Source organism: Monopterus albus, unplaced genomic scaffold (assembly GCF_001952655.1).
Source record: "Monopterus albus unplaced genomic scaffold, M_albus_1.0 scaffold44.1, whole genome shotgun sequence".
Classification (NCBI taxonomy): Eukaryota; Metazoa; Chordata; class Actinopteri; order Synbranchiformes; family Synbranchidae; genus Monopterus; species Monopterus albus.
The window spans coordinates 1,198,692-1,224,112 of NW_018127924.1; the positions used below are offsets into that span (position 1 = coordinate 1,198,692).

The 25,421-nt window shown below is 40.9% G+C and overlaps 1 protein-coding gene across 7 annotated transcripts in view; it reads right to left on the minus strand.

Moving 5' to 3' along the window:
- Nucleotides 1–25,421, minus strand: part of eya1 (EYA transcriptional coactivator and phosphatase 1) — a 66,997-nt gene that overhangs the window by 8,945 nt on the left and 32,631 nt on the right. For 3 of the 7 annotated variants that reach the window (XM_020600020.1, XM_020600014.1, XM_020600016.1), the window contains 11 exons: nt 24,166–24,232; nt 23,653–23,798; nt 22,806–22,943; nt 19,194–19,276; nt 18,465–18,651; nt 17,663–17,805; nt 16,813–16,896; nt 12,747–12,836; nt 1,396–1,454; nt 539–699; nt 223–337 (listed from right to left, as the gene is read on the minus strand). In XM_020600020.1, coding sequence (XP_020455676.1) covers nt 223–337; nt 539–699; nt 1,396–1,454; nt 12,747–12,836; nt 16,813–16,896; nt 17,663–17,805; nt 18,465–18,651; nt 19,194–19,276; nt 22,806–22,943; nt 23,653–23,798; nt 24,166–24,232 — 1,273 coding nt within the window. The remainder of the gene's footprint in view (nt 1–222; nt 338–538; nt 700–1,395; nt 1,455–12,746; nt 12,837–16,812; nt 16,897–17,662; nt 17,806–18,464; nt 18,652–19,193; nt 19,277–22,805; nt 22,944–23,652; nt 23,799–24,165; nt 24,233–25,421) is intronic. The other 4 variants (XM_020600022.1, XM_020600018.1, XM_020600019.1 and 1 more) reach the window with 3 other exon arrangements.

The window sequence follows — 25,421 nt, forward strand, 5'->3', positions numbered from 1 at the left end:
AACAGTAATGTATCAATTGCTTATGTTGAAGCAATGAAGAATTCTCTCTCAACTCCCTTTTCATGTAAAATCTTTTAGCACACTGATCATTCAAAATTAAAAGGCAAAACCTGTCAGAAAGAGAAATTAAGAGCTTTGGGAGTATGGAGTTGACCTATTTACATACAAGTTTATATATGTACAGTATTGGACTAAGTACAATTTTCCTCACTGAAGTCTTACCTTGAGTGGATTAATGTTAGCGCTTTCAGTGCCAGCGTTAACCAGGAGTCTGTCAAAGCTTCAATTTCTGCTCGCAATTGCAACCAGGCTTCCCTTTTGGCTGGGCCCAGCAGACCTAAAACGTATGGTAACATTGTTTGGGTTGGAGCAGCTCTCTGAATGCCACTAAAATTTTCAAAATTTACCCAGACCAAGTGGTGTTGCATGTGTGCTTTTAGAACGCACACTTGAACACACACAAACGCCCACACAATAAGGGCATGCACATCTGCAGACTCATTTCTACTCAACAAATCTGCTGCTTGTTGGGGATTACCTCCAACATTATTTTTGTAGGTGGTGTAGATTTCTTTTACTCGTCTGTAGCGGAAGGCCAGTTTTCTCATCCAGTCCACGCCTCCCCGCACGCCTGTGGCCAGACATAGGTTGGCACTGGTTGCTGCTGCGTGGAAACCATCAGCGCTGAAGTTATACGTACTGAGGTTAAGACAAATAAAGAATCTGTTAGCACAAGCTACTTCACCACTGATGACAGGTTAACATTTTAGCTTGACTAATGAACCAAGACACTAATGCTACATTCAGACTATGCTGAAGTGACTCAAATGCAATTTTCTTTCCTCTGCAAGTGACTCATCTGATTTTTTTCATGGATGTGTGGACAAACCAAATCAGTTTTTTCAGATCAGATCTGGGCCTCTTGCATATGTAGTCCTAGATCTAATTCACATCCGATCTCTGACCATGCAACCACTGTCAGAATGGTCAGATCATAATTCATGTGGATTTTTTCAGTGCCTCACTCCTCTGTGCATGTGCATATTGCCCGTCATCATCATTCAGTGTCAGTCTCTCACAAACCGGTTAAAATAAACAAAGGGAAGCAACAACAGCGACAGGGGTCTGTGGAGAGTCTAGGATAGCTTTACCTTTGTTGAACATTTACACAGAAACCAGCCAAATTAAAAGGAACATACCATAACCAAGTAGTTTTTGAGGGAATTGTGCACAAATGATGTTATTTTTGTACACATACGACAGCTCACATTTCAGTTTAATCTATGAATGGTAGTTTAAGAGGGCTATGGTGTTCAGACTGAAGCTGGATACGTGTCACCTACAAACATGAATCTGAACCATGAACAAAAAAAAGATAGGAATTGAGCAATTTACCTTAGATCCTGGCCGTTGTCATCGGAGGACACATCGTCAATATGTACCTGGTCACATTCCTGGAATAAGTAAAACATACATTTAGAATAATGTAGAAATCACATGCTATATGTTTTCATTGTTGTCTTTTTCTTGTGAAAAGACAGACTACACATATTCCAGGTCAACCTTCACCAGAAAAAAAAAATGTATATATAAATTTGTGCTTTGACTGGACATTTCAGTTTTAAGCCCCTTAACCTTCACTTTTTCTTGTGCAATAACTTCTCCACATTTTTCTACCCTAAACATTCACCAGTTCTGTCCAAACAAAAACTATCATCCTCCTCAGTCTGAATGGACCACTAACAAGAGTCAATAGATATGCACACCCACAGACATAACCAATCAATTCCCAATCCAGCACCTCTAAACGCTCCCCAGGATGGCATTTGAAAAGCTGTGTTTCAGAATACAGTCATGATCAAGAATATTAGCATCCCTGTGTTTCTGTCAGATAACGCACCACTTCTCCTAGAAAATCTTTGCAATCACAAATTCTTTGGTTTCTTGCATTTCTTTCTTTTATTTGCACTGGAAGAACAAATAAAAGCCACATCTGATACATTCCACACAGAACTTGTAATGAAACTCACCTGCAGCAATCAACAGGTGCTGGCAATATAGAAATCACACTTGCAACCAGTTACATTTGAGAAAAGTTGACTCCTACTTTGTGTCGTGTGGACGACACAGAGCATGGAGAAAAGAAATAAGAGCAAAGAATTGTCTAAGGATTCGAGAATAGTGGAAAAGCCTGGACAATCTCAAGGCTACACGTCCATCTCCAGAGATCTGGCTGTTCCTGTGTTCACAGCCCATGGCGCTGTAGCTGATCTCCATGGATGTGGACGAAAGAGAAAAATAGATGGCATATTGCAATGGAGGATTGTCTGAGTGGTGGATAAAGAACGCCGATCAACTTCCAAACAGCCAGAAATGGTGTCAGCCAATGTGCTGGAGAGTTCTGAAATGACCAGCAATAAGTCCAGACCTAAATCTCATAGAGCACCCGTGCAGAGATCTGAAAACAGCAGTTGGGAGAAGGAACCCTTCAAATCTGAGAGACCTGGAGCAGGTGGCAAAAGAAGAGTGGTCCAAAATTTCACTAGAGAGCTGTAAGAAACTCACTGATGGTTGCAAGAAGTGATTGCTTTCAGTTATTTTGTCCAAAGGGTCTGCTACCAAATATTAAGTTGATAATTCTGACCAGTCCATTTTTGGAGGTCTGTGTGAATGTATCAGATTTGTCTTTATCTTGTTCCAATGCAAACAAAAGAAATAAATGTAAGAATACCAAAGAACTTGTGATTGCAACAGTTTTCTGGAAGAAGTGGCACATTATCTGGCAGAAATGCAGGGGTGCCACTATTTTCTTTGCCATGACTGTACATACATACTGTATATGCATTTATATATAGAGTTGAAGGGTGTATATAGGCTAACTGAATGTATAAGGAACCTTGGCACTAACAGACACTGCATATGTGTGTATGTATCTGTGTGTATCTCTAAATATGTGTGTGCACTCCCCTTCCCCTTTGGGGATGCCTGGCTCCTCTTGGAAAGGTAGAAGGATTCTGCAGCTCTGCACTGATTCTGCTGGTACACAGTAACACAATCCAGACTTTCTGGTAAATGTAACCTACTAGAAAAATTGAACCTGATGCTAACCGCCAATGAAATTATGACCTCTGATTGCTGCTGCGCCACACACCAACACAGCCCCAGGGCCAGCCAACCAGCCGGCAAAGGAGAAAGCAGACTAAAAATCTGTTATTAGTTTTCCATTTATAGGAGTGCTCTAGTGCCTCTTGCTTCCTCCCCTCTCACCATCCCCCTCAGCAAGCTCAAAATATGAGAGAGACCTGCACTGGCATTCTGATGAACACACTTCACATGGGTCAGAGCAGAAAGAGACTATCAAGCTTCTTTTTGCTAAAACATGGGGTTGCTAGCAATTAAGCCAGCAGGAGGTTGAGCAATAGTCTTAAGACCAAAAGGCTTTGAAATGAAGGTGACCATCAATTTCAATTCGTTTCAGTCAGTGCTAATCTAGAATCAATAAAGGGAAACATGTGACATGTAGGAAATTGTTTTGAAAATGTCTTTGCAAAGTTACAAGTCTTAAATTGGGTGTAACTGCCAAAAAGGTTAGTCTCACCTGTTTAAAGTTCTGCGAGAAACAATTAATGATGGAAACTGAAACTTAAGGCAGAGAATTCCTCTGGTCTCAAAGTATGAAAAAAAAACATCTTAACTTTTGGAGCTTTTTAATTAAGTTTCACCAGACTGTTAATACATCTCAAATGAGGATTTCCTTGTTTAAGTCAATTTAACTGAGGCCAAATGTTGACATTATTGCATTCCTTTCTAATGCTAAAGCAGGGTAAGGGTAAAGGCTTTGGATTGTAAACCTTTATTTTACTGGTTCCCCTCTGAACAAATTTTTCATGTCCCTGGATTTGTAGGAAGAGGGAGGGAACAGTGACGTGAGGCATAACTCAAACCAGCTGTTCTTTAACAAAATTAAAATCTTGACCCCCAACCCCTGCTCTAATGCAACCATTTTCTCGCCAAGCCTCTCCTAGCAAGCCCCAAGATCCAAAGAGGAAAAGACTTTGACCCTAAGACCCCAGTCCCCTCCTTTTTGGAGCTCCATCACCCTGATAAGGGGGTGAAAGGGTAGAGAGGTGGATGTGGAGGAGAGCAGCGGGTAAAGGCTGGGGGAGAAAGTCCAAAGTGACCTCACATGGAGCTCTGAGCCCTGCGTTCCAGAGGATGGACTGCCAATTGGAGGAGGAGTGCAGGCGGGGACTCTGTTGGTCTAATCTGTTTCTAAATGCTCACCAGCAGATCCTTAATAGCTGAAGAAAGCAGTAATTTGTCCCAGCTTGAGGATCCACTGCCAACAAACCTATGGGTAATATAGGTTCATAAATGATCTAAAAATGTTAACAACAGAATGGAAGCCAAAAGTACTCGTGCGCTTAATTCCTTAAGTAGCATGCCTCTTTGTTTAGGAAAACAAAAACAGCACCCTTGGTTAAGCACTGCATAAAGCTCTTCTCAAAGACATCTCATTCTGTAACTGGAAGGCTTTCATTATAAAGTGATGAATCAATCACAATCAGCCAACTGCTAAAAGCTACTGCCACCGCTTTCAGTTTGTTACAGGACAATTCAGTTCCACTCCTTTAGTATATCAATGCTTAATTGCATGTGGCCTCCAGGTACCTTGCTGGACGAGCTAATGTTTTTTCTTCTTATGTAATGTCTTTCTTTCAGAGTCTGACAGCCAGCAAGGATTAAAACCAATATCTGGGAAGATTATTACTCACCATTCTAATTACAGGACTACCCTTAGGTGTCGGAGCCAAAACTCCAATTTGACTTCAAAAGCATAAATATGTCTAAATAATTTGGCCTAACTGTATCCATTATAACTGTTGCCTGATTAGGATTTTTCCCCCCCAACTGGTCCAAATCCTAAAAGCTAATAAACACATCAAATAAATAAAAAGTGTTAGAAATTAAAAAGGTCATTGATTTTAGTTTTGGGATTTCCAGTTTGAATGTATTATATCTATAGAGCTTTCACTGTTTTTGCACATTTACATTGCTTTCAAATTCTTTAGATATTACAATATTTAAGAACTAAACAGGGCTTGAGACCTAGAGAAACCCCCGTCTGTGTGTGCATTGCGTGTTTTAGGGAGAATCCGTAGAGACAAACAATTACAGCTCTGAGCTGGTGTTTAATAAACTATTGCAAAATTAATGGTGTTTATGATACAACATGAGTGGGCCATTTTGCCAACATATTGTATATTAGCACCAGTGTTTTGGCATGAATAAACAGAAAAAGAATGCTCAAAATCCAGTGGCTAACAAGAACGCCTGGTGTGTCATTATGCTGCATTTTCAACTGTGGCCCAAATTTGAGACTGACATTTGTGATAAGATGTCCACATTCCAACAGTTTACATGATTGCATGATTGGTCAATGCAGTGCATTGCCAGATGATGTCACCGTCTGGTGCAGAAGAAGTTGAACTAGATCCTTTTTGCTGTATGAGGCTGCATCATTTTGCTGGAGTCTCCTGCAGTGCTAGGGTCAGCTGCGGTGAATGCAAACCCCCACAGAAATAAATTAAAAGGTCTGCATTATTTCACACCTTCAAAACTCAGTCTGAATGCAGCCTAACCCTTATGCATCGTCATTAAGAGGCTTTTCTGAAGGTGTCTAACACTTTCAGAAGATGCTCCTAGTGAAGGTGTCAAACACCACAAAGCCATGCATGGTGCAGGTAATTCAAGTCAATTAAATACATTTGTATAGCTGAAGTCAACAGTAGGGAAATGCACACTGGGGGGACAATTTTTCCAAGTACTGGACTGTCTGAAAGACTCAATTACATTCCAACATTGCTGGATGAATGGGATTGCCAAATAATAACAGACTGAAAAAAACTGTATACCGAGTGCACAGAATGCTAGGAAGAGCAAATAAAAAGTAAGAAGTATCATAACAAGGACTAACAATATAAATGTAACCTTGCTTGCAGGCATACAAGACTAAAAATAAATTCATAAATCACCTAAATTTGAAAAATTAAATTTCCAAAATGTTATTTGTTATTGATGAAACCGAAGGCTGAATAGAAAAACTAACTGGTTGCTAGTATTTTGATTGTATACCACTAACAATAGAATGACAGGCTTTAAAGATCATGACACACTAAAAAGCAGGCTGAGAAATTCTTAGAACCTTTTGAACATCGATTTTCCAATGAACCCCCTTGGTTCTCCCCTCACCAAGCAAACAGCGGTCTCTCTCTAAAACCTACAATCACCACTAACTCGCAACAGATGTTCCTACTGTACTCAGAAGTGAAGACCCACCATCAGAAGTCATTGCATTTACTGTTGCAAACACTACATCTTTCTGTTCAATTCATCAATTATTTCATTTGAATTCACTCAGCTATGAAACATTCTTCATCTGTACAGAAATGATGAAAACAAAAAAGAAAAAATATACAACTGAAGACAAAGTTTCTGTTTTAGGATGAGTCCATCTCTTCACTATTCACTCTCTTCCTTTGTCTGACTTTCTACTAATCTTCTCATAACTTTTCAATGGGAAGGGAGCTATCAGAGTTTTCTTTGTTCCCTTGGGATCTGTCATTAAGCAATCAGCAATCAGCCTGAGCCTTCCTGTAGCCCTGGAAAGAGCTCGGAGTGGTGACTGCAACAGTCAGAGGAAGGCAAAAACAGAGGCAGGACAACTCAGAGACAGGGCAGCTCAACAATGCATGTTACCAAAACACAGAAAGGGTCCTACTATCTTCTCAGAAAGGCATAGATCAGTGCCATTTGGACAAGCTACACTTTTTGGACACAAGCAGCCCCTCTCAGGTGAGGTTTTTGGGAGGTCAAAACCACAGTGTAAAGGAGCCATAAACAGCCATCATCACCACATTTCTTGAGTCGCTACAAGCTAAGGCCATGTGAAAAAGACTCATCTATGGCTCACAGGTTCTCTCTTCCACCAGTCGAGGCTGTCATCCTTCCTGCAGTCTGTGACCCCCGGCAACCTGCCTCTCCGTTCCCACCACAAGCACCCTTGTCTGGGTAGAAAGGAGGAGGCATCAGAAAGGAGGGGGCCTATGATTACCTGGGGGTCAAACACAGGATGTGGGTAACAAAGGAAGAGTTCTTTAAAACCCACTCTATTCCAATCCACAGTCTGTGCTTGAACAGTCACGGAATTCAAACAGTGGCACCAAATAAAGCACAGGTATAGAGAAGTTCATGCTGCTTTCCCAAAGATTCACACAATCAAGATGAGGGTTCTAGAGAGTACAAGTATTTTATGCTCAGAAACAGATCCAGTTTTTAAGTCTACAAGTCTTTTAAGTTTATTAACTGAAAAAGTTGAAGGGAAAGTTCCACTGGTAGGCAGTGAAAAGTATAAATTCGTTATACGTGATGGATGGGCTGTTCTCATTATTTCCTAATTTCGGCATTATAAATCCAAATTGCACCTCAAGGATAGCAACATTAAATGCAATATCAAATCTCAGTCATTTAAGCATTTTCTCTTTGTAACAAACATATCCATAGACAGTTTATTTTTTGCCAAGTGGACTGTTATTTATTCAAACCTGTGCAAATTTGTTCTTTTCCTCTGTGGAGTGAAGACTGACAGAGTGGCTTTGAAACCTCCACTTTCTGTCTCTAGTCTTTTCAAAACACATCAGTGGCCCCTCTCTCAGATTTGACGAGTTCTGTCAAGGAGTGCGACAACTGCTTCATCAGTGACCAGACTAATGATGAGATACCTGCATCAGTGTGTGCAGACCAATGGATTTCAGTTTGGATTCAGTGGCATGTTATGGATCAGAAAACACTTCTAATCCCTGGTTTTGTCTCCAAATCTTGATGTCTTACTGTGGTTGTATGCATTATAATGGTTGGAGTTATTTGAAGAAAAGAAAAAAAAAACAGTGCCACAGAAAGTGTTAAATTGATCACCAATAACTTAAATTCATGATTCACTGAAAAGCACAGTTAGTGTTTCTCTTTACTCAAAATACAATCACAAAAAACAAACAAACAACACTTAAGGAAAACATCATAAAGCAATCATATGAAATGGTGAGTACAGGATCGAAATATCTACTCTGGAACATATAACAACAGGATGCTCCAGGATCTGGAGGGCCGTTTCAGTCACTAGGAAAGTATAACTGTGCATTTCACAGCATCACTCATTAACAGGCAGCTCCTGGGTGAGAGTGACAGAGGAGGTTTCAACCCTGAGGCTACACGCTGGGAACTAAAAAAAAGCAGTCAGCTTACAGTGTTGCTGCATGGGTATGTGCGTGTGTGACAATTAGTGGGTAATAAGTGTTTACACTTCGCAAACATGTTTGTGAAGACCTTGCAGCACAACATGTTTAGAGTGTAAGTGCATAAATGTGTGAGAAAATATTGCACACAGCATGGAGGCATCAGTGGACTAATTTAAAATGGTCCCACCTTTAGAGAACATCTCCCCCCACCCCCTGTGAGTGGTTTGCCCCTTTGCCCTCTATTCTCCTGACAGGGAGGGTTGTTTTCTCACCCAGGGAGGGGGGAGACAGCAGCCCCCGTATCCCACAGAGAGAAACACGGGGGGCTCGGCCAGCAAGACAGAGGCCCCCGGTTCTCACATAATGCTTGCCGTTAGTGTTTGGGCTGCAGCAGCGCACCTGTAGTAAACTCACACCCTGAGTCACAGCAGAGCTGTCAGTCTTCCAGTGAGCTCAGCCTCAGTGGGTCTCATTACACACATCACTTTAGGCCATCACTTATCTCCACATTCAACCCCATGCCACAATGTCAATTTGAAAGCGGCAACTAGTGAAAGTAATTTATTACATTTCAAAATAAGACATGAACAAGTCTTCCTGATAATCTACTCCAAAATGTACATTTTGCAAGACAAAAGGCTTATATTTACTTTGAGGAACAATACAGTTAATAATAAAATAGTATAACAAAAATAATAAAACATAATAGTAATAGCTCTTCTACGATTATTTTATATTATTTTGTATTAGTCTAGAATACTGCTGACGCTACTGAAATACAGTTTCTCTAAGGAAAATGAATATGGTGTACATCACAATAATAGGCAATTAATTTCCTAATATTCCATTCAGTGAGTCTATTTTTGATTATAAAAGCAAACTGATGTCCATACAATGCTACACCTGTCTTTAAAGGGCTAAGCAACAAATGGATAGAATGATTTGAGTGTGTGGGTTTGGGGCAGTCTTTTATTGGGCGCGCAGTTTTTCTGGGACCCGCCTTAAATGCTATCTAACACTGAATGAAAAACAAGGGCGCTGATCCAGAAAAAGGCTAGAGGAGAAAGAGAGGGAGAGAGAGACGCAAGGCTGAAACCGATCCCTGTTGACCTCTTCGGCATGCCCTCTTTCTTTTTATGACTTTCTTCTGAATCATCACTCACCAGCCCTATCAGCACAGTCCAGCCTCCATTCACAGACACTTGAATGCACATAATACACAAGATAAGTGTGTTTCCTGAGGATTTGGCAGATTGAGTACAATATTATGGTTAATAGTGATATTTTGGGGGGTGTAAACAACTCTTGAATTAATTTACGATGCTTAAAATAGATTAATTTGTCTTATAAACTAATAGCTTAATACAAGCCAAATAATATATTACTGTGTATATATAAAATTTTAAGGAAGCTGAGTCCATGTTCTCGTGCTGAGGCTGGAGAGACAACAGTGTTAAGACCTAGATGGACCACTCATACACAATGTTAGGCCAATAATTCTGCATCTGTGTTTCTGCACAGCCTCTGGGGTCTCCCTTTATGGCTTAGACTAAATTAAATGGAGCATATGCATTTCTGCACAAGCTAAAATACATAACTGCTGCTGGCTGTGGTATTTATAGCTGAACTCTATCTGAGATGGAGGACCGTAAATCAGCAGAGAGGAAACAAACTGATAAGGCATTGCTGAGAACTGGCACTTAACACTCAGACTGGCCCAGCTTGGTTAAAGAGGAGAGATCTATATGCCATCAAGAGAATGTCACTCTGGTGCAACTGTTAATGGAATTAACTACAGCATCTGAGGTCTTTAAGTTGGACATTCTAAAAAAACATTCTTGCAGCAGACCACAGACAAGTATTTCAGTCATAATACTACCTGAGTAGTAGAAGAAAAAATAAACCTAAAGCTTTGAGGAGCAGGAGAAATACAGTATATATATGTTGTATTTTTAATGACTTTATAAGCAGCTTGAGCTGCCAATTCATTTGTGAACAGTTTCATCCACATGAAGAGAAATCAAAACACAGGACAGATGTTAAGTAAAACCATATTTAGGCAATGTCACAAATTGCAATCTGTTAAAAATGATTGGGGCACATCTATTAAATGAAGTGCAGGGAGAACTGGTTCTACATGGCCAGGACATAAGGAAATATTTAACCAGCCAATTGCAACCAATTAACTTTGATCACAGCGATGGTGTTTGGAATATCAGTCACTCATCTGTCTGGGTGAGTATGGACTTTTTTCCCTATTTCTCTCTTCTGTTTTTTTTTTCTCCTCCTTCTTGGGTTTGCGTCATGTAACACAGCCAAACATGGTGCTGAGTAATGAGACTTGGCAGACTGGCTACAGATCTCTTCACACTTAAGTATCAAAGAAAACATTTTCTCTAGTGTGAGGTCAGCATAAAACAGGACTGGTGGGTCACTGAGATCAGATTCACTGGGAGAAAGAGACTGATGAGGATGGGACAAAAATTAAGGAAATAAATACTCAAAATTGCAGACAGATAATTGGATAGAGCAATTGTTGAGGTAAGTAACAGATAAATTTCTTTGCTTATTGTTAACATGTGATAAGCACAGAGTTAGCGGAGTTTGACATCTGGATTTGGACAGAGGGTAGTGGGTGAGCTTCATGTCCCGTCATGTGTGTATATGCATAAAGAAATATGGCTCACACTAATGTCTGCATCTATTGGTATTCATGACCCGCTGATCTTTGCTTCACCTCTTCACAGAGCGACTGGGCAAAAATCCTAACACACACATACACACCTCAGTACCCATGATGTCTCCATTCCTGAGCCCCGGGGGCAGATTTTACACTAGCCGTACATGAATTAAGGGGGTAAAGAGGGGTGGAAGGGAAGACAGTGGGGGATTTCATCCTGTGATGTAAAGGTCTGTAGTGTCAGTGAACAGTGACACCAAGCACACAGCATGACACACAGACAGACAGAGTGGCCATAGAAACACAAGAGCCTGACAAATTGCACTAGCTGCTAAAGGAGTGGGGGCAGGACTGGTGACCCAGGAACGATGGACTGACAGCACATGTAAAATTCATGGTGTTCCTTGAGGTCTGAGGTAATACTTCACCACTATGGAACTGATAACTGACAAACAGGCTCCACGCTATGAAACAGTTGTTGCTGTTTTAACTAAAATCTTAATGGACCGGTCTTAAAGGTAGGGTTGGCGATTCCTTCCAGAAGCATTTTTGTTATATTTCTTGAATTTCTCTTTTCATCCCAAAGGCTATGAATACATTAAATGCACTGACAACATTAAAAAAAGCCATTATTTGTGGCAGCAGCAGGGCTGAAAAGTGTCTGACCAATATTTTTACTCAATATTGTTTCAGACATGAAACACTCGTCTGAAGAAAAACCACTGGATGGCATACCTGCCTGTCAACCGACTCCCTACTTGCGCACACTCTGTACTTGCACTTCATGTGCAAGCCAAGAGTCTCCCACAAGGCGCTGCAGTTGCAGGCAGACGTGCTACCGCTCTGCTTTACAGCTATAGCTAGTTGCCTGTGGCAGAGAAGGTACCCACAGCAGGTTTTGTTCAGAAATGGAAACTGTTCTAACAGGCTAGGTCTTCCTCTTTAAGACATACAGCCTTATAGGTAATGTTGTTGATGCATCCAGATGTTGCGACCAGCATGCACAGTATGACAGCAAGAAGACTCCTTTTACATGCAGCCAGACAGTAGTCAGCTCTAAGTGCAGAGAAAGGACTGTAATGCAGTTAAGTGGGCATCAAAGGCCACATGCAGTGTTTGCATTACCAAGACTGAATAAAGCCTGTTCTGAACCTTTAGCTGGCCTCCCTCTTCACTTCTCCCCACTAGAAAAGCCTGGACTTTTAAGACTAGTTACTGGATAAGAACAAGGGCTAAGGCAGTTTAGCCATGAACCAGAGGCCCCTGACAACGGTTCAGGGCTTCAGATATGGATGGGTAACATAGTATTTGAGAAAGTTACAACTGAAAAGAAGCTGGATGCTGCAAGAAGCAAAACCAGAGTTAACATCGGCTTTTGAATGACGGCAACAACTGAGAACAAAAGGGGCTGAAAAGTGATGCTGTGGTAGCTGTATTTCCGCTGGACAGGTGATTATCGGTTTTGTTTTGTTTGGGGGGGCATTTGTTATTTTCCAGAAATCTGTAAGTAGTAGTCAGGCAGTGCGTGTTGTGTTTTGGAGGAGCAGCTTTGGAGAGAAGTCGAAATGAAAGAGTGGGATTTCTTCGGTTGTCTACTTTCAAAACCGAGCCTCCTCTTGCTGTTTTTTCCTGGATTGTCAACACTACATTTAAGCTGTGGTTTAACTGTACGGTATACACGAAATCATCACAACATGAACAGTATTTGTGCAGAATAGAGTACAGCAAAGATAAGGGAATTTGAAAGAAAGCAAAAAAACAAATAGAAGCACCTCTAAGTCGTTAAAGAATAAGTGTGTGTCAGCCAAGTTGAAGATCATTTCCTCCATCCTCAGGCCTAATGATACAGATGTCGGAGGGTCCTGCAAAATAAATAAAAACAATAAAATCAGCCAAAAGTATTTATTCTGAATATTATAAGCTCTTAAAATGTAATGGGGTAAATAATGATGTTTCCTGTAAGTCACTAAAATAATACAGAATTCCTTTAAATTATTCTGCAGGCTACTCCCATAAAAGAAGACATTAGATGGTTTGAATAGTTTAGCCTCTGTATACAACCCTCCAAAAGGGACCAGAATAGTCATTAGCAATGCCACAGACATGATTAAATGCAGTAAAACATGTTTATTTGCAGGAGGGTGGTCATTTTAAAAGATTTGGGGTCACAGCTTTATCATAAATAGCCCATTTTCCTCATATTTGTGCTGAGGCATAAACTGATTGCTCTCTAGGTGATACAGCACAGTTCTCCCTAAGGTTTCTTTAGAGCACTGACAGCTTTTCAGAGATGCTTTTTAAATAGAAGTGTAAAATAAATACTGGCCTTTCCCTGCACTGAGCACAACTGCAATGCTTCTTTTAAATTAACTAAATAATCTGTCAGTGTCAATGTGACATGTGCAATAGTGGTGAAATGGTGACACTGTCTGAAAGATAATACCTAGAGAGGAGAGAACTACACTGTAAATAGTTAATGGGCCTGTGGCAGTGTGTGCAATTTTGACTTTAAAAAACATAAACAGGCAAAAAGTAAAATACATTTTCACATAAGCATTTATGAATCTATGTATCTTTTTTCACTTTACTTAAACACTTTAGTCTTATAACTTTCACTTGTCTATACTATTATTAATGTTTGATTCAGACATGAAACACTTTTTGCAAAAACCGAATTCCTTTTAGCTTAAATCTCTAATCAGGAAATTGTCTGCAGCAAGCAAAGAATGAAGAGACAATGGCAGGTGGTGGAGGAGGGTTTTCTGCAGCTGGGTGAGACTGCAATAAAGAGGCCAGGCAGGACCAAAACAGGGATTACAAAGGTAAACCACCTGAAGACACACCTGAGCTTTCTACTGATTAGCTGTCACAGCCCACAATGCTTATGGGTTCACTAAATTGACAGAGGACAAACCACACAAGAAGAGATCAATCCCCACTTCTGCAGATTTTCTCATTCCTCTTCAAACTCCCATTTGAAATCAATCTTTCAGTCAGAATTTATCAAAAATAATTAGCTTCCCACATCAATAACCTACCAACTCCCCTCTTCCCAAACCCTGGTGCTGTTTTAAGCAAGGAGAAATAAAATTATGGGCTGGTTTGGTGGGAAAAAGCAGTCTTCTCTGGTACCAATGAATGCTTTCCAATTAAATTTAAACAATCAGTCAGTGAGGGAGTTAAGAATACAAGCAGGCCAGAAGGCCAAAGTGCTGCTGCTGTCATTGCTACAGCACCACCTGTCCTGAGATGTCAGTGCCATCGACAGGGAGGCCCCCCCATTCCCTCTGAGCCCCTAACCAATAACTCCCACGTCCCCACCCACTTTAAGCCCTAGCTAGCCCAATAGCAGCACAGCTGGCCTCAGCCATCAGCTTTATGGGGGTGAGCTGCCTTGATGCCAATTAAAAAAGCTGATAAGAACAGCAGTGCGGTGTGGGTATAAGAGAGAGAGAGAGAGAGAGAGAGAGAGAGAGAGAGAGAGAGAGAGAGCGGGAGGTCAGTGAGTGAGAGAAAATATGGATGTGCACTCATTCAGATACACATTTATTTATAGAGCAGCCACGAAGGAAAAGTGTTTTGTAACTTCTTTGTTTATGCTACTAAGATAGGGATGACATGAATGACAGACAGGAGGGAGGAGAAGGGTGAAAGACAAGGTGGCTGATGTGGTGGATGTGGAGAGCAGGTAGTTTACAGATCTGCATTTGTGATAGCCTTTCGGGTAGCATGCTCTGTGGTTGCTGTGAGTAAACATGTCTGCCTCTCATAATATTGTTTTATTGTGATAGTGTCAGCAGGCTGAAGGAATAAACAATTTGGTTTAAAAAAAGGAAAGAAATGAACAGAGGAGAAAAACAGGGAACAAATAATAAAGAGTGAGAAGGATCATAGTGGCTGTCATATCCTATATGAGCTCTGATGGAAAGGGCCCTTTATAGAGTCAGGAGTGTTTCCTGTTTCAGAGCTGCACACTTGGAGACCCTGTGTAAGCGTGTGTGTGTGTCCATATTTGCGTGTGTGGTTGGAGAGTCCCTCATCACCAAACCTCAGCTCCCTAAACCTTAGCTCTCAATTTACCCAGCATGCAGGGTTGAGATTAAAATAAATAAACAGTGTAGGGTCATGGGGCAAGACTCTTTCACTCTGAAAGCGGGTAAAAGAGGGCTGCTGTCCCCACCAAACACCCCCTCGTACTAGAACAAAGGCACAGAGCATGGGCTGCAGACACTAAGCTCTCTGACATTTGAGGAGCAATATGTCATTTTCAACTTCAAAATCAGACACATCCATAGCCAGAACAACTGGTGATTAGAAATGCTGTCCTCAGAACAAATAAAATGTATTAATCATATAAAATTCTTGAATATGTGATGAACTAATGTTAAAAACTCTACCTTTGTTACAGTGCATTATTTTTACGAATAGAAGAGAATTATAGTTATAGAACATATGACCCATACAAAGCCATGGGATCAGGATTCTCCCTTATTTCCCAGATTGTTTGTTTTCAAAGTTTAAATATAAAGAAGCAATTTACATGGAATGACAAATGGAAAAGCCTGGAGAAGTTCACTTCATGTTATGAGCTTACACATTGACATGGAACCCAAAAATTACTTCCCAGTGTAACATTATATACTGTATATATAGTATGTATTTATTAGGGTTGTTAAAGTTAATGTGACAATAATGAGCTAATGCAAAATCCTTTTAATGCCCCAAATTTTTTTGATGAGCGATTAATGCACCCGTATTCTGTGATTATGACTCTCGGCACCGCCTTGTAGTTAAGGAAATCAGGTAGCGATGCAGCAGCAGAAATGGATAAAGAAAAGGGTCTTTTGAATGGCAAGTTCAGCTTCAAAGCCCTGCCAAATGGTCCTCTCGACAAGACCCAAGTTATTTGCATTTACTGTTGATGTGAGCTGAGTTACTACCGCAGTACATCAAGTCTCAAATACCACTTGCTGGCCAAGCCCACAGCTGATGCGGAGAGCTCTCCTCCACCTCGCCAAAGGCAGACCATGCTGTATAGTTTGCAACAGAGATGCCCGGACAACTCTACAAGCAGAAAACTTTCAACAGCAATAGCTAAATGGGTGGCTCCATCTTGCAGGCTGATTAACATTGTGTTTGAAATAATTTGCATCGCATTCAAAGCCTGCACGTATGAACTGCCTACGAAAGCCACCATGGTAACCAAGATACACAACTTGTATGAAGATGAGAAAACTAAAGTGGAGGAGGCAAAATTTTACTTAAGTGCAGTACTTGAGTAAATGTACTTACTTTCCACCACTGTTTAGAACAGATAAAAGTGTGATTAAATTGCAATTTATCATGAGTTAACTATGGACAATCATGCAATTAAATATTTTAATTGAATGACGGCACACACACACACACACACACGTGTGTGTGTGTGTAGTTTGTGTTTTGACTGAATTACATTTGGTGAACTCCTGCCAGGATCTCTGGGGAGATCCCTGCCTGAAAGGGATGGATTGAGAGGCACTTAATTAAACTAACAATGTGTTTCTGAAGGAGAAAGGAACACTTAAGACACCCAGAGTGCAACTGTTGAGTCCCTACACCCGAGCCCCAACCAGCCATTCACAGCTCCAACAGCTGCAAAGAGCAGTCAAATACTTGCCAAGCCTCACTGAAACCATTTAAAAAAAAAGAAACAATCTGTTCTGCTCTATCTTCTCACAATGGATTTATGTCACAGTGAAATCCATCTACCACTCAATGGCCATCCCCCCAATCTTCTTTTTTCCTCCTTTTAATATTTATGTGTTTTATGTGATACTACCACAATCTGAGGTCACTCACCCGTCCATATCTGTTGGCATAAGAACCCGTAAGCAAGGAATGGAAAACGATGATTGTTTCATCCAGGTCCCAGATGAAAACTCGCTGGAGAGATCAGGACCGAGGTGGAAGAAGGAAATAAAGGAAAACAAAGAGAAAAGAGGCAAAATCAATGGTGCACTCTGTAGGGCTGCAAGGTGATCCTCCTGGTCAATAGGCCAGGAGCATGTATTCGTGTGCCACAGGGACCAGGACCCATTTGCTTAGGCTGGTCACTGCAACACTCCTACCATCACCACACCACATGCTTTCCAGCCATTGCCCTTTGCATTAGAGTAATCAATAGTGACAAACTAATTAACTAGATATGTTAACATGCCATGATGTCAGTGCTGTAATGGGTGCTATTAACCTCCATTAACCATTTCTAATTCATATCATATCAACGAAGAGCCCTCTGAATTAAAAACTTTATTTTGACATACAGTCACTATCAAAGTGTTGTATGGCTTATGATGCAATGGTTAATCACAGTTTGCATTCACACACACACACACACACACACACACACACACACACACATACACATACATATACATATAGTGCTCTTCAGTGTTGACTCACTTAATCACATGCCTTATTGTTTATTTACAAGGTATACATGAGAACTTTATGTAAGGTATGTGTTTAGTGATGTCATATATTCCACAATGCATCAATAATGCATTTGTGGTTAAGGAATCAAATCTTTAAGAATTAATGCCCATCAAGAGCTAAAGCTGGTGTGGCAGCCATATAGTAAGTGGATTAGTGTCCATGTGCCTCAGACAGGGCGAGGCTGTCTGTCGCCAAGGTAGCGGGCTTACCCTACCTCAAGGTCGGAGTCAGGAGGCGGTGATGGGTTGTTGTTCCTTCTTCCCCGGCCACGTGACTTTCCATCCGAGGCCCGGCGCAATCGATCTGAATCTGAATCTTTAATGGGGGTTGATGGACTGTGGATGGTACTGTACTCTCCTGAAACAAAGGAAAGAAGGAAGAAGGAGAGTATAACAAGAATGTATCTAAGATGAGCTATTGTTTAGTAAAGACATTTGAGTGACCATTTGTCTTGGTGCAGGGCAGAGAGCTTCCTGGGACACTATTTATGCAGGCCTGCAGGTAACAAACATATCATAAATCATTTGCTGAATACATACTAAAAGCTATTTTGCTCCATACTGATTTAATAATCAAGAGGTAACAGAGTACATGTCATCTAGAAAAAAGCAAAGATCTAAATTGGATAAGTGTGTATGAAATCATGTTTAGATAAAGCATGATGTCTTTTGTGTTGATTAATAACAATTTAAAATGCAATCATAAATTTGTGAGTGACTTACAAAGATGCAATCAGTTGACAGATGATGCATTAATGTCACTTGAAGTTGTGGGAAATTCATCTGCTTTCAATCAATGTTGTTTTTGCTTGCTACACTAACAAACTAAATATGATGGCTGTAATCATTTCTTACCTGGGTTAGAACAAACAGAGGTGTTGTTGTTAACTTATGCACTCATCACATGAGAAAGATCTGTGCCACCGGTTTCATAAGGAAACATGGCTGTTACCAGGATCAAACTCCTGATATCCAGGTAACAAAAGGAAACCCAGCCACCTGTTGCTCGATTCTTACCTGCAGAGTTGTCTGTGTGGGCCTGGCTGGTGATGCCAATGGGCGGCTCCTGGAGGGTGTAGGTGGTGGTGGTGGAGGGTGTACTTGGGCTGGTGTTGTTGCTTGTCATGTAGGGTGACGTGTAGGGTGAGCTGTTGTAATACTGAGCATACTGGCCCTGCCCAAAAGCTGGATAACTAGGGTAGTCCTGTGGAGAAAGAGAGCAGAAAAATGGGAAAAACTTTATTTACTTTGGACAAAGAAAAGGCAATAAGAGAAAAAACATGATTAAAAAAATGATAAAAGAGGGAAGATTTTGATCAACAAGGCAGAGCCAAAGAGAGAAAAGGTTGCAGTGTTGAAGAGGCGAAGCAGAAGGTCTGGCATAGTAACGTGAGATATGCCCTGCACCAGTGTTGCTACTTTACAGTGCAGATTCCAAAACATAAATGCAAACACATGTCTGTTCTGTCCTACATCTGGACAATGATCTGTCTTGTTTTATTTTCTTCTCCCTTTACTCTCTGGCATAATACATACAGTATGTGATGAAGGAGGTACAGTACAGTAGATAGTCCCCCGTACAAAGCTTCTGACATCTTGAGTGGTTCATGTTTGAATGTGTCATGGATGAAATGTAACATATTGAGTATGCACGTTTCATAAAGATTTCCAGGTTGGGAAAAGGTATTAGCTGCATACCGATATCAGATCACAGGAACAGAATGAAAGAAAGAAGTGTACAGCTACCTGTTGTGTGCTGTTGAAGCCAGTCGAATTTGTCAGGGAGTTGTTTCCTGCATACAATCCTGATGTTGTCGTAAACGAACCACCTTCAAGGAAAAAAAAAATAGAGCTTTGAGTTATGTACACACTATATGATATCAAAAGACATTATAGTGCAAAGACATTCTGTCATTGCACTGCGAAGCAATGCAATGACAGAAAAGGCCGATTGTTTTAATAAAAGATTTGTCTTTTCTGAAACAACTATTTGAGGTGGTGAACAGGAGGAGGTTAGAGAGAGCATAATTTCTTTCTCCAGTAGCCATCCTCCTCTACAGCCATGTGACAGGACAACCGCAGAAGGAGCAGCTTAAAGGGGATCGTGGACTGGGGAAGGGTGACAGGAAGACCACGGGAGAGATGAGTCTATAAAATCTAAAATGATGTAAATGTTTTGTTCATTCCAGATATCACAATTATCAGATTAAATTCTGTGGTATCTAACAGTAGTTTTCACTACACAAGAAGCATTTGACAAAAATAATTTGTAGAGCAATCTATACATTTTCTAATCTTTAAATGGAAAAAAATACAAGAAAAAAAGTCGAATTCCCTAGCATGCAGCCAACCACGTTTATAAAAAGGAGAACGGGAGAGAATCACAAAGTGCTCAAAGCAAAGGCCTGCAATTGATCAGAGACCATGAGAGCTGTGAGTGCTTAATTTGATGCACAGGCACTCCAAATGCAAAGTGTAATTATTACATCCATTCAAATTTAATTCACTGTGAAAGCCAAAATCATAACTGCAATTAGTATAAGATTACTTGCGCAGTTTAATACACAGTATGCACATTATTCTACATGCTAATAATGTAATATACTGTATAATCTTATATGTAAAACAATAATAAAAAAGTTGTGGGGAGTCTATGTTCTCTACCAATAGTATAGAGAAATAGATACTTGAAGAGTTCATTAAAAGTAATGTAGTAAAAACCATCTGTCACAGGACTTCCTACAACCTTTACAAATATGACCCTTGGGCTTTACTCCATACATCCACAGGGAACATTAATGAGTTAGTGCTACCATTGCATAGTGATCCTAGCATAGCCAAAAATATCCTGTTGCTTCAGGGAAAACAAACTCGGAGATAAATTTAGTGTTCCTAAATGGGGCGTAATTACACCTTTGTTCCCAGAGACAAACAAAGTGAGTTCCTTTCATCCTCTGGTCATTGGCCCCATCAGCAGGGCCCTCCCATACCGTGACAAACGTAAAGCAGCTTTTAGAAAAGGGGGAAGGAACATGGAAGTGGGGGCTATGAAGCGTACTGTATGGAAGAAAGCATGGACAAGAGAAGATGTAGTGCAGTGTTCAGCCCCGTCAGTAAGTTAAGCACTCCAGCTCAAAAGAGGAACAAATACCTCCCAGGCTCCCAAAATTACCAGGACCTGCTAGCTAAATATCTGACCCGCTAAGTATCTGCAGATTCTGACTCTCAGCAGATTTTTTTTTACCTTGTTTCTCATCCTGGTCTCTACCGGTTATTTTCCCAGAACTTTCTCTCTGTTGTTTTGTTTGATATTTCAAGGCCTACAGGGGAAATTTTAAAACTCATGTTCTCTACAGAAAGTTCAACATCTAGTGAAAGTCTGGCAGAACAATAAGACAGAGACAAGGAGGAGTAATTCAGCAAAGGACAACAAATTACCCTAATGCACAGTTCAAACAGTCATAAAAGCTCTCACTGGCAGGGTCCAAGGATTGCTCTATGGAGAACAAGGAGCTACATAAAAGCCGGGGCGACCCCTACTAGCCCTGTGAGAATGAGCCCATGCTGTTGGGAGTGGTGGTGCTGCTTATAATGGGGGGCAGAAAGAGGGGGTCTTGTGGTATCCCGAGGGCCATGTTTTCTCTCCCTCCCCCTGTCCCGCTCCAGTTAGTTCACTCACTCAAGACCAGACATCATCCCTCCCTCCTCTCTTCCTTCTGGCTCCACAATTGGAAGTCCATTTGCTGTGCTTGATCAGTCCCCTTGCCATGGGCTATGTCTATCATCAGTGCACAATATTTGTAGCAGAAGTTTGTATGCCCCACTTGGGAATATGCTATCAAGTCCAGATGGGGCTCTCCTTTTATAAAGGGAACCAAGGCCTCAGCTTCTCCAGCTCACACTGCCACTGGAACAGAATGCTGGAATCCAATTATTCACCTAATTAGCATCTGCTCAGTTTCACAATCAGACAATCTGTCTGCCTGTCTCTTTGTACACCTCTAATGTTTTAGGCTTTTTCTGACAATCCATGAGATGCACAAATTAAACCACCACAAGTCATTGTATAACTGAGGTGCATAAAAATGCCTTTGCCCCCTTTTGATTTGGTGCCACAACTTTAACACCCACACACAAAGCTATGTGACACTGGATGCGAAAGCAAGAAGCAAAAACATTAATCTGACCACCTGATCATCCTCCACCTTGACAGCTGGCCACAGACTGGTGGCAGGGACAGTGACAGAGAGGGAGAGTATCAGATGTGGAAAAAGAGTCTTTGGTTGGAACAACCAAGCCTGGGGCACTTTGCCCAAGCAAATCAATAGACCAGAAAGAGTAATGATGATGGTGTAGCAGAGGGCCAGAGCCACTATTACAGAACTCAGGGCTAGAATAGTGGTCAATCTGTCATCTAACAAGGCTGCCAATTACTAACGCACTTAACGCTACGTGGGGCATCTGATAGCCAGAGGTAGTAGGAGAAGAGGGAGGGAAAGGCAGAGATTGGTGGAAGGAAAGAGAAGGACAGAGTAAGAGCATAATACAAGATGAATAGGCACATAATACTGTCATCGTGAGTTAGAGCACTAAGGCCAGAATAGCAGCTTGTGCATTCTGCCACACATGCTCCATCTCTTGTTCCCTTTCTTCCTCTCAGGCGCTCAGCTGCACACTGCAAAACTCTGGCTGTGGCTTAATGTATTTGGTTAAGAGGCGTGGAAGAGAGGCTTCCTCATGCCACATCTGCTGCTGAGCTGGCATTATTTATTGTGAGATGCTCTGGAGGCTTTTCAACATGTGGAGATGCTTCTAATGTCACAGATTAAGTATTACAGGAGAGAACCCAAAGACTAAGCTAGCTATTAGGTAACTGTCCTTGCCCGGTGCAAGTGCCGACAGTGAACAGACTCCTTCTGAATCAATGCAAAGAGAGAGAAATAGATACACTAAATGACAGAAGGTCTCACCTGGAGTTAAACAGGCTCAATGACTAGACAAAGAAAAACAATACAAATAAGATCACAGGAGGGAAACAACAAAAAAAAATAGTCAAAGGCTGTGGAGTAGGGAGCGACATGACCACCTACTATCTACAGTATGTTGACTCTTTTAAAAGGAGCGGAGGAGGAGGTAGCTGTCACGGCTGCACATAAGGACTGCTGGGATGTAGTCGAGGTGAGGGCCATGTTGCAGATCAGTCTGATTATGCATATTGTTAAATCAGGGACAACCCCCCCCCCCAAAAAAAAGCACAATAGACCTGCGTTTGATCGGCTAAGGAACGGGACACCCACCCACAGGGACTTGTGAAGCTGCACTGAGAAAAACAAGAAGAGTTCACACAGACGTCCTCACCCTGCATTTGATAGCTGTAGGGGGCCTGTCCTGTCTGTGGCGTAGTGAAGCCGGAGCTGTAGCTTAGGAAGCCCGTCTGTCCCGGAGACTGGGACTGGCTCAGGCCCCCCTCCGTCTTTATGCCTGCCCACAATGGACCTAAATCAGTTAGTGACACCAGATCGGTTTGATGCACAGTCAAAACACAGGTTTAAATTACACTGGACAGAACCTCTGTCTGTTAGCATAACACACCAATCACAATGGACAAGTACCGATTATCTGATTAAAAGTGGTCATCATCATTTTTAATTTTTTATTTAAGATAGTAAAGTAATAAAACATTTTGCTTGTGTTTGTGAGTTAAACTGGCTACTGTACATACTGAATCAACACAATACAGTTTCTATGTAAAGACATGCTTCAGAACTACATTCAAATAAACAGGTAAATTCCTGCAGATATTGGAGAGCCTTTGGGGGCCAAAACACTACAAAAACTTTGGACAACAGTACGCCATGTAATCTATACCGTTTCTTGGGATGCAGGAGGAAACCAGATTTTTTTTTTTGTTGTTGTTTAATATCACATATTTTTCAGATTTATCTGAACAGCCTGACAAGCAAATTCTGTTTTATTGCATTGAAGCAGAATACACAGGCACTAAACAAGAACTCAGTGTTTTGCCTGCTCTTGCTTCACTGGAGGGGAATTGGGGGAACATGGTTTAGACCTGACCTTCAGGATGGAACAATATTTAGTTGTGTATTTCTTTTTCTATGGACACACATAAAAGAGCATTGACTTTATTATCAGGCATCTTAAACAAGACAAGAGGAGGTTATAATTTGTGTTATAGATATCTTACCATATGCTGGGATGCCATATGGCTGCCCAGGCTGGGGGTAACTAGCATAAGCTGCGGCCTGCTGCATTCCTGTGGTGTACTGTGTCTGACCATACGCAGCCATATTTTGGGATGAAGGGGTAGGAAGAATGTGCGGATATGTTCTGCTATTTGAGAAAAGAAACAAAAGTAAGAAGGCAGGAAGAGAGAGGACCATGTTTTACCCTTAAAAACCATAACACAAACTTCATTAACTGACAAATTCCTTGTGATTTGCTACTTCAATTTAAACACTGAGCCAAGCTGTAGGACAGATAATACCATACAGCTCATATATGTAGTAAAAAAGCAATAAATGGCAAATGACATTTTTGCAAGATAATAATTACAACAAATTTCAGAGTGAGCAAGCAGCAGTCATCCAGGCAACCAAAGCCAGTCAAGAACCCCTGAACTAGCAGAAGGAACTAATTAAAGATCCAAATGAAGTTGGATGCTGCTTATTTTTTTAAAGAAAAATAAAAGAAGCCTTACTTGGAAGGGTAAATCTGTGGAGAGAACTGGTGAGTTTGTCTTGGGCTGAAGCCACTGGTTCCAATAGCTGAGGAGAGTTAAAAAGAAAAGAGGGAAGCACATATTTAAACATTAAGAAAGAAGGTAAATATTAACTTTTGCCAACAGAACTTCTGGATTCCAAGGAAACAGTAATTACACTGCATTACTCTATTTATTTTGGTAACCTTGTTTGAGGCTGAAACCCGGAGAGCAATAATGAAGTGAAATAATCAGGTAAGAACATCAGGTTTTTCTGCTGACCTGCAAATCTCTGAGATACTTCTGGGCTGCTATGACAACTGCTGGTGTAAACACACACAGGTTGGTCTGAATCAGTCTGTGGCTTCAGTTGCCTTGAGCCTTTCAAGCCACAACCACGCTGGAAGTGACATCACTGATTGCAGGTAATGAGTGCTACTACATCATCTTCCCTTCATTAAGCGTATGGCTTTGTGGTTCCACTGAGATGTTAACTTGTAAAAAGGTCAGCCACAAATAACTGAGGTACACTTGTTTTGAATCTGCAATAAAAATATAACACACATGGGGTTTTTTCAATTATTACCCAAAAGTTTTTTTAAAAAGTAAAACCTCATATTAATGGTTATTAATGAGAATGAATTTATAATGTTCTAAAGGATGCCTTTACTGGAGAAAGCATAAAACCTAAAATTCCTAAACTAGCGGCAATCTCACCTGCAATACTTCAGTTACCAGCTTGATTCTAATATTTAAAAAGTATCATTATTGATTTTAAATTAATCAATTCTTTTGAAAGAATATGCATAATTAATTCTAAATAATGTCTACATTTGCAACAAAATACAACATGATGGAGATATAAATTAGAAAATTTTAAGTATGATAAGGCATCAAATTCCTTGTTACACAAAAAGCACAACTGAGATACGCAATCACAGTCCTTGAAACATCCAACTGTTGTGACATGTAAAAAAAGAGATTCTGGTTATAGAGGAGTACTAACCATAAGTAACTGTATGCTGTAACCCTCACACACACATTAATACTGAACACCCTTCCCATATCCCAGCTGTGTCCTACCCCGGTGATACCTTTACCTCGTTTGATCAGGTGTCCCTCTCAGAACTTAAAAAATGTGTGCTTCAGCTCAAACCCGCTGCTTCTCCGCTTGATCCCCTACCAGGGAAGATTTTTAAAGAGGTTATTGATTTTATTGGCCCTGGAATGGTCAACTTTGTTAACTCCTGCTTGAG